The sequence below is a fragment of the Rhea pennata genome, unplaced genomic scaffold (genome assembly GCF_028389875.1).
Source record: "Rhea pennata isolate bPtePen1 unplaced genomic scaffold, bPtePen1.pri scaffold_46, whole genome shotgun sequence".
Taxonomy (NCBI): Eukaryota; Metazoa; Chordata; class Aves; order Rheiformes; family Rheidae; genus Rhea; species Rhea pennata.
The window spans coordinates 77,618-86,781 of record NW_026907685.1 but is presented as its reverse complement, the minus strand read 5'-3'; the positions used below and the strand labels follow the sequence as shown (position 1 = coordinate 86,781).

Below are 9,164 nucleotides of genomic sequence, written 5' to 3'. Positions count from 1 at the left end.
CCAGTCGGAACGCAGCGGCCCCGCCCCGGCGGCCAATGAGCCCCCCAATGGGCGGGGCGGGGGGCGCGGCGGCTCCCGGAAATGGCTCCGGGTTGGGGGGGGGGGGGGGGGGGGGGGGGAATGGACGGGCCCAGCCCAAGCCCGGCACGCGGGCGGCACCACCGAGCGGGCGGCAGGGGGAGAAGCGGCGGCCCCGTCCCTGCTCCACAATGGACCCTCCCACGGGGGGGAGGGGGGCGGCCGGGCGGAGCCAATCAGCGGCGCGCGGCCGGGCGCGGCCTACAAGTCCCAGCATGCCCCGCTGCGGGGGGGGGGGGCGGAAGGGGGGCGAGACAGGGAGGAGGCTCCGGAAGCAGCACGATTTGAGGGTAAAAACAAACAGATTGGTGCAACTTGGGGATTGGGGGGGGGGGGGGGGTTAAAGAGGATCAATCCATTGGGAGAGGCCAGGCAGCCCCAGGGGATTTGGGGGTCCCACAAGGCAACTTGGGGGGGGGGCAATAAAATCCCCCCCAAAGAGGCACAAATGGGGGGATAAAAAAATAAAAATAAATCAAAAATTAAAAAATTAAAATAAATATAAATATAAAACACACACAAAAATAAATATAAAAACACAAAAATAAATATAAAAACACAAAAATAAATATAAAAACACAAAAATAAATATAAAAACACAAAAATAAATATAAAAACACAAAAATAAATATAAAAACACAAAAATAAATATAAAAACAGTTGCAACTTTGGAGAAGGGGAATAAACCTCCCCGCCCCCCAAATCCCCTTAGTGCCCACCACAGCCCTAATGCCATTAAGCCCCCCCCAATACTCGGCTTAGCGCTGCCTCCCTCATCCGAGCCGCTAATCCCAACAAAATCCCAGGCCAAGCTCCTTTTCCCAGCCGCCCCCCTCCCTCCCCGCAAGGCGCAAACAAGCCGGCGCTCTAATTCCAACTTTTTTTTCTTTTTTTTTTTAACTAATTACATGTCAACTTTACAGAGATTTATACAAAAAAAAACCACAAGTTTTTATCTGTACACGAGTGCCCGGGAGTCGCTCCTGGACCAGGAGCGGCCGCGCCAGCGACAACAACAAATCCACCCTTTTATCCGCAAAGGATAAAAGCCGGAGCCACGGCCCGGATCCGAAGGCGGAAGAGGCCTTCGAAGGAAGCTTGAGGCGCCGGAAATTTCCCCCCCTACCCCCCTCTTCCTCCTCCTCCTCCTCCTCTTCCTCGCAGCGATTCTCCGGAGGGAGCAGAGAGGGGGCGGTAGGAACACAGGGAGCAGCCGACACCGGGGAGCCAACTCGAGGTTCAAAAAAATCCCGGTGTTAACAGGAGCATTTTGGTTTTGTTTTTAAAAGTATCAAATTCCAGGTGAACAGGGGGGGGGGGGGGGGGGGCTGATCCGAGGAAGAGCAACACCCCCCTCCGCGCGCACACACACACACCCCGCCGGGGGAGCAACAGGCGGAAAGGCCACGCTGGAGTCCCCTCGAGGTGTTTTCAGAGCGCGCTCTGCGGTCGGGGGGCAAAAAAACAAGGGGGGGGCGCGAAGGCGGCGAGATCGTCGCCGGGGGAAGACGCCTGAAGGCTCCGCTCAGCGGGGCGAGACTGAATCCCCCCTCCTGTGCCCCCTGCCCCCCCAAAAAAACACCCAGTTTGGTCCTCCTCCCCAAAAAAATAAAAAATAAAAGAAAAAAAATCCAAGGAAGCATCGTCACCCCTGAAGCTCTACCCGAGTCCTTAAAGCAGGAGGTGCTATATGGGCAAGACCTGCTCCAGGATGGTCTTGGAGGCGGGAGGGATCCTGTCGGGGAACCTGACGTCGAATTCGATGATGAGATCGCCCCGCTGCTCGGGGTTTTTGGGGTAAGGGAGCCCCTCGGCGGGCACGCGCCGTTTCACGCCGGGTTTCAGGACGTCCTTGAAAATCATGGGGATGGTGCGGCCGTCCAGCGTGGGTACGTTCACCGTGCAGCCGCACAGGGCCTGGGTGGGGAAAGAAACCGGGGGGGGGGGGGACACAAACAACAGCGTCAGCACGCGTTGAAACCCGGTGCCCCCCCCCCCCCCCCCCCCCCCCAAAAAAAAAAACATCCCTGCAGGAGCTCCAGATCCCACATCCCGCTCCAGAGACGACAATTTTGATTGCCCACCTCGCGGAGGCTGATTTTGGCTGGGTAAATAACGTCCGAGCCGTCCCTGCGGAAGACGCCGTGCGGCTTGTCTTTGACGACGAAGATGATGTCAGCGGGGATGTTGTTGGGCGTCTGGTCGCCTTCTTTGGGGAAAGTGATTTTGGTGCCTTCTTTCCAACCTCGTTTCACCTCGATGGTGAGGATCTTGTCCTCGTTCCTGACCGTCTTCCCGTCGGGATTGAGGCGTTTGTGGGAGATTTTCATCTTTTTGGTGCAGCCCGTGTAGATCTCCTCCAGGGAGACCTTGAGGTCGTAGAGGACAGGGGGGTCCTGCTTGCGGCAGATGCTCTCCTGGCCGCCGCCGCGCGAGCGAGCGAAGCCGACGTTGCCGAAGCCGCCCATGTGGAAGGAGGTGAAGGCGTCGTCGACGTCCATGTCGTCGTCGCCGCCGTTGCGCTGCGCGAAGAAGGTGTCGAAGGGGTTGCGGCCGTCGAAGAACTCGGCGAACATGGCGTGCGGGTCGCCGCGGAAGGTGTAGCTGAAGGAAGGGCCGTTGGAGCCGCCGGGGCCGCACGTGGGGCCGCCGCCTTTCAGCCCTGCACAGAGAAAAAACGCAGCTAAATAAATATATAGATAAACGAATCCATCCGGGTTCCGCCGGCGTCGCAGCTTCGCCGCCTTCTCCGCGCGCGCCGGCGATCCGACGCCTCCCCACCCCCCGCCCAGGGGAGCCGGTTCTGCTCCCGTTTCGTAAGGCGCCGGCTTCGGCCTCGAGGCTTCGGCTTGGATTCGCAGCGCCAGCCGCTGCCGGGAAGCCCCATCCCCGCCCCGGATTAGGTTTTGTTTACCGCCGCACTCGCTCTCTCGCACGCGCGACAACAAATCGTCCCCGATCCGGAGGCGAGACGCCGCTGCCAGCGCCCGCTCGACCTGTCCTCCCCGCCAAGCCCCCAAACAGGTACGGCCTGCTCCGTCTAGAGGAGCCCCCGGGGCCAAGCACCACCCTCAGCGCACCCAAGGGTGGCCTGAGCCATGAAGCTTTCGCGTGGCCTGATGGGGTGGGGCAGGAGAGGAGATGGGAAAACAGCTGGCAGCTTCACCCCCCCACCCACGCAGGTCTGCTGTTGTCTCTCGCCCACTGGGTCTGGCACCCCTAGCAGCACCCACTGCTTAGAGTCTCTACTGACACCCAAAACGTCCCCTCTGACACCTAAAGGCTGCCTCAGCCAGCACCCTGCGTCTCCCTTGCTGCCTGCCCGGACACCCCAGCACCCCACGGCTCCCCCCACTTCCACCTTCTCCCTCTGCATCACCTCCAGTGCCCCCCCCGCTTTGCCCCGCCATCCTCATGGCCCCAACCCCTATCGTCACCCCAGCACCCCAAAACTGCTCATCTTGACCCTCATACCACCCCGTTTCCCCTCCTAACCCCCATCCTCTCCCCCTTCCCCCTGCTTCACCCCAGGACAACCCCCCTCAGCTCCCACCTCGCCTCCACCATCTCCCCTTTCCTCCTCTCCCCCCACTGGGGCAACCCCGGCTCCCCCGCGCTCCTGCCCTCCCCCAACCCCAGGCCTCCTCCAGGCCGCAGGGCTCAGTCGATCCCTCCCCCAACACACACGCAACATCCCACCCCAGTACCGGTTTCCCCCCTCCGCGCTCTGAGGGCCTCACCCCCCCCCAGTGCCCCCAGCACCCCAGTGCTCCCCCCCTAGCACTGGTGCCCCTCAGGGCCCCCCCATCCCCCGAGTACCACCCCTGGGACCCTCTCCACTACCCTGCCACCTCTCCCAGTGCCCAACCCTCCCCGGGACCCCCCTCCAGTACTCTCCCAGCCCCCCCCCCCAGTGCCCCCCAAACCCCCTCCAGTATCCTCCCACCCCCCCCCAACGTCCCCCCACCGGAGACCCCCCCCAGTACCCTCCGACCCCCCCCCAGTGCCCGTCCCCACTCCCCCCCACCGAGGACCCACCTTCCTCGCCATATTTGTCGAAGATCTCGCGCTTCTTGGGGTCGCTGAGCACGTCGTAGGCCTCGGCCACCTCCTTGAAGCGCTCCTCGGCGCCGGGCTCCTTGTTCTTGTCGGGGTGGTAGCGCAGCGCCTGCTTGCGGTAAGCGCGCTTGATGTCCTCGTCGGAGGCGCCGCGGGCCAGGCCCAGCGTGCGGTAATAGTCCTTACCCATGGCGGCGGCGAGCCAGCAGCTACCGCACAAGGCCCCAGCGGCGGCGCCGCCGCCGCCGCCGCCGCCGCTTAAATATGGCCGCGGCGGAACCTTCCAGAGCGCTCCGCCGCCCTCCAGAACCTTCCGGCCCCGCCCCCGCGCCGCCTCGGCCAATCGCCGCGCGCCGCCGCCGCGCCGCCGCCAATGGGCGCCCGCTACGTCACGGCTGACGGCACACAGGGGAGGGGAGGGAAGGGGGGGGGGTTGGACCGCGCGCGGGCTTTCCCTCCTGCTCCCGCCTCCCGCCGGGAGGGGGCGGGGTCTCTTCAGGCCACGCCCACTCCGCTGTTTGTTGGGGGGGGGGGGGTCGTGCGCGCGGCAGGCGTGACCCTTGACCCCGCGGGCCGTTGCCACGGTGACGGGGCGCCGCGGCCATGGCGGCGGTGACGTCGGCTGTGTGTCCCCACCCCCCTCCCCGGGGCACTTCACGGCGGTGTCGCCCCGCCCCCCCGTCACCCCGACATGGCGCCGCGGTGACACCCGGCTCCTGTCACCCGGACTGCCCCCCTGTCACCCCACCATGGTGCCACAGGGAGACCCCGTCACTGTGACTGTCCCCGTCACCCCGACACGGAGCCGCAGTGACACCCGGACCCTGTCACCCCGACATGGCGCTGGGTGGGGGACACCAAAGCCCTGTCACCCCCAACGCTCCCTGTCACCCCACCACGGCGCCACAGTGAGACCCCGTCACTCTGGCTGTCCCTGTCACCCCGACACGGAGCCGCAGTGACACCCGGACCCTGTCACCCCAACATGGCGCTGGGTGGGGGACACCAAAGCCCTGTCACCCCCAATGCTCCCTGTCACCCCATCACGGTGCCACAGTGAGACCCCGTCACTCTGACTGTCCCCATCACCCCGACATGGCGCTGTGGTGACACTTGCCCCCCCATCACCCTGACACGGAGCTATGGTGACACCCCATCCCCTGCCACCCCAACACGGCACCCCCGAACCCCTGTCGTCCTGACACGACGTCGCGGTGACGCTCGGCCCCTGTCACCCCTCACCATCCCCAACACGGCACCATGGTGATGCCTCGTCCCCTGTCACCCGTGACACCAGCTCCCCCAGTGACAGCCCATCGTCTGTCACCAACAGCCACCGTCGCTTGCGGTGACAGCCCACCCCATCACCCCCAGCATGGCGCCCCTCGTCCCCTGTCCCCTCTGACACTGGCACTCTGGGTGACAGCCTCTGCCTGTCACCCCTAGACCTTGTCACCTGCGGTGACAGCCCATGCTGTCCCCATCCATCCCGTCCCCCGTCCCCCATCCCTGTCCCCTGCAGGGACTACCACGGCCCCCGGGTCAGTGTCCCCATGGTGTCCTCAGGTCCCAGCTGGGCCACCACCCCTTCCGAGGACACGGCGCCTTCCCGGGTCCCCGATCCGGCGCCATCGGTGGCACCTGGTGTCCAGGGACACCCAGATTCCACCCTGGTGGGTGCCAGAACACCTGGGAACCCCCGAGCTGGCGGGGACCCCATGGCTGAGCTGGGGACACGGCGATGTGGGGACACGGGGACGTAGGGGCATGGGGACACCTGGACACAGGGACACGGGACCACAAGGATGCAGGGACATGGAGATATGGGGACGTGGGAGATACAACAACACAGAGACACAGGGACGTGGAGACATGGAGGTAGAGAGACAAGGGGGACACAGGGACGTGGGGACACAAAGACATGGGGAATATGGTGACATGGAGACACACAGACATGGGGACATGGAGGTAGAGGGACATGGGGGACACACAGATACAGAGACATAGGGACACAGCAGATGTAGGGACCTGGGGACAAGGACAGGGACGTGGAGGGAGAGGGACGTGGAGACACAGGGACGCAGAAACATGGAGATGCAGGAACATGAGGACATGGAGCATGGGGGACACCAGGGCATGGGGACACGGAGACGTAGTGACCCGGGAAGACAAGGACACAGGGACATGGAGACATAGGGACAACGGGGTGGGGGATAGAGAGACATGGAGGTGCAGGAGCACGAGGACATGGGGACATGGGGGACACCTGGCCAGGGGAACACAGGGACGCGGGGACATAAGGGGACACGAGGACATGGAGGTGCAGGAACACGAGGACACGGGGACGTGGGGGACACCTGGCCAGGGGAACACAGGGACGCGGGGACATAAGGGGACACGAGGACATGGAGGTGCAGGAAAACGAGGACACGGGGACGTGGGGGACACCTGGCCAGGGGAACACAGGGACGCGGGGACATAAGGGGACACGAGGACATGGAAGTGCAGGAACACGAGGACACGGGGACGTGGGGGACACCTGGCCAGGGGAACACAGGGACGTGGGGACATAAGGGGACACGAGGACATGGAGGGGCAGGAACACGAGGACACGGGGGACATGGGGGACACCTGGCCAGGGGAACACAGGGACGCGGGGACATAAGGGGACACGAGGACATGGAGGTGCGGGAACACGAGGACACGGGGACATGGGGGACACCTGGCCAGGGGAACACAGGGACATGGGGACATAAGGGGACACGAGGACATGGAGGTGCAGGAACACGAGGACATGGGGGACATGGGGGACACCTGGCCAGGGGAACACAGGGACGTGGGGACATAAGGGGACACGAGGACATGGAGGTGCAGGAACACGAGGACACGGGGACGTGGGGGACACCTGGCCAGGGGAACACAGGGACGCGGGGACATAAGGGGACACGAGGACATGGAGGTGCAGGAGCACGAGGACACGGGGGACATGGGTGACAAAGGGACACGGGGTGTAGGGACACAGGGACCTTGGGGGGGGGGTCACAGAGACACACACACGCTGGCCCTGGGTGGTGGCACCCAACAACGCGGCCTCGTTAGGGCCAAGCCCAAACGAGGGCGAGTCATGGGGCACGGCCGGGAGCGCTAACGAAGCCACCTCCTCGTTAGGGCTAGCCAGGCCACCAAGCACCCACCGCCGCCCCCCAACCGTGTCCCCTCCCCACCCCCGTCCCCTGCTGTCCTGACTGTCCCCGTGTCTCCACGTGCCCCAAGTTGTGTCCCTGGGTCCCGGGTGTCCCCACGCCCCAGGTGTCCCCCCCCCCCTTGCCCCAGAGTGTCCCCACACGTCTCCCCCAATGTCCCAGTTCCCCGAGGCTGAGCCCCTGTCCCTGCACGTCCCCCAGGGGTGTGAGGGTGTGGGGGACACCCAGCACCCAAGGGTGGGTGATGTCCCAGGTGACCGGGACCCCGTGGGCTGTGGGGTGGCGAGGGGAGGGGGGGGGGACAGGGGCTGCCACCACCGTGCGCCCCAGGCCAGGGGAGCCATCCCCGATGCCAAGGTCCCCCCCCCCCCCCCAGACACCCATGGGTGCCGCACCCGGACCGGGCGGGGTGGGGTGGGGTGGGGTGGGCAAGTCAGGGCAGGGCGGGGGCTGACTCAGCATCCAGCGCACCTACCCGGCCCCACTGAGTCACGGTGGCCCCAGGGTGCTGCCTTGGCACGGGCTGGCCCCAAGGGGTCCCCAATACAGGGTGTCCCTAGGACCAGGTGGCCCTAGGGTGGCCCCGATGTGGGGTGGCCCCAGGGTGCTGCCCCCCACCGTGGGGTGGCCCCAAGGGGTCCCCAACACAGGGTGTCCCTAGGACCAGGTGGCCCTGGGGTGGCCCCGATGTGGGGTGGCCCCAGGGTGCTGCCCCCCACCGTGGGGTGGCCCCAGGAGGTCCCCAACACAGGGTGTCCCTAGGACCAGGTGGCCCTGGGGTGGCCCCGATGTGGGGTGGCCCCAGGGTGCTGCCCCCCACCGTGGGGTGGCCCCAGGAGGTCCCCAACACAGGGTGTCCCTAGGACCAGGTGGCCCTAGGGTGGCCCCGATGTGGGGTGGCCCCAGGGTGCTGCCCCCCACCGTGGGGTGGCCCCAGGAGGTCCCCAACACAGGGTGTCCCTAGGACCAGGTGGCCCTGGGGTGGCCCCGATGTGGGGTGGCCCCAGGGTGCTGCCCCCCACCGTGGGGTGTCCCCAGGAGATCCCCAACACAGGGTGTCCCCAGGACCAGGTGGCCCTAGGGTGGCCCCGATGTGGGGTGGCCCCAGGGTGCTGATCCTGTCATGAGGTGACCCCAAGGGGTCCCCAACATGGGGTGTCCCCAGGGTGTCCCCAACACAGGGTGTCCCCAGGACCAGGTGGCCCTGGGGTGGCCCCGATGTGGGGTGTCCCCAAGGGGTCCCTAACACAGGGTGTCCCCAGGACCGGGTGGCCCTGGGGTGGCCCCGATGTGGGGTACCCCCAGGGTGCTGCCCCCCCCCTGCCGTGGGGTGGCCCCAGGGGGTCCCCAACACCGGGGGTACCCGGCGGGGCTGCTCCTCCTCCGGGCTCTCCCCCAGGCTCGCCACGCCCCCCTCTAGCCACGCCCCCCCCGAGAGCCACGCCCCCCGCGAGCCACGCCCCCCGCGCCGCGGGACACGTGCAGAGGTGGGACGCCTTTGCCCGCCTGCCCTCGCGATTGGCCCCCTCCCCCCTCCCGGCCGCGCCCTCCTCACGCCCATTGGCTCGCGCCGCCGTCACTCCGAGCCCTGCCTTCGCTTCCCATTGGCCCCGGCGTTGTCATGCGTTCCCGTTGCCCCGGAGACATGAGGGGCGGGGCGAGGCAGGCCCAGGCCGGTGCCTCCAGGCCTCCCGGTCCTCATTGGTTGCTCGCCGTCACGCGCGCGGCGGTGATTGGCGGAAACCGCGAGGCCAGGCCCCGCCCGCCAGGTGAGCGGGGCGGGGGAGATCACGTGGGGGGTACGGGGGAGGAGGGGGGAGGGGA

General features: G+C 66.0%; 1 protein-coding gene across 1 annotated transcript; it reads right to left on the bottom strand.

Moving 5' to 3' along the window:
• Window positions 1-944: 944 nt before the first annotated feature.
• On the bottom strand, window positions 945-4,393 carry DNAJB1 (DnaJ heat shock protein family (Hsp40) member B1). Its single transcript, XM_062601491.1, has 3 exons — window positions 4,117-4,393; window positions 2,163-2,740; window positions 945-1,995 (listed from the first exon to the last, which is right to left on the bottom strand). Exons 1-3 carry the CDS (start codon window positions 4,325-4,327, stop codon window positions 1,765-1,767), a joined length of 1,020 nt encoding a protein of 339 aa, XP_062457475.1. The 5' UTR covers window positions 4,328-4,393; the 3' UTR covers window positions 945-1,764.
• Between the last annotated feature and the right edge of the window lie 4,771 nt (window positions 4,394-9,164).

Excerpts from the sequence above, each read along its gene's own strand:
- DNAJB1 (XM_062601491.1), bottom strand. The coding sequence starts at position 4,327 with ATGGGTAAGGACTATTACCGCACGCTGGGCCTGGCCCGCGGCGCCTCC. Across the intron at positions 2,741-4,116 it reads CGACAAATATGGCGAGGAAG|GGCTGAAAGGCGGCGGCCCC; the intron begins GTGGGTCCTCGG and ends TTCTCTGTGCAG. Across the intron at positions 1,996-2,162 it reads CCAAAATCAGCCTCCGCGAG|GCCCTGTGCGGCTGCACGGT; the intron begins GTGGGCAATCAA and ends TTCCCCACCCAG.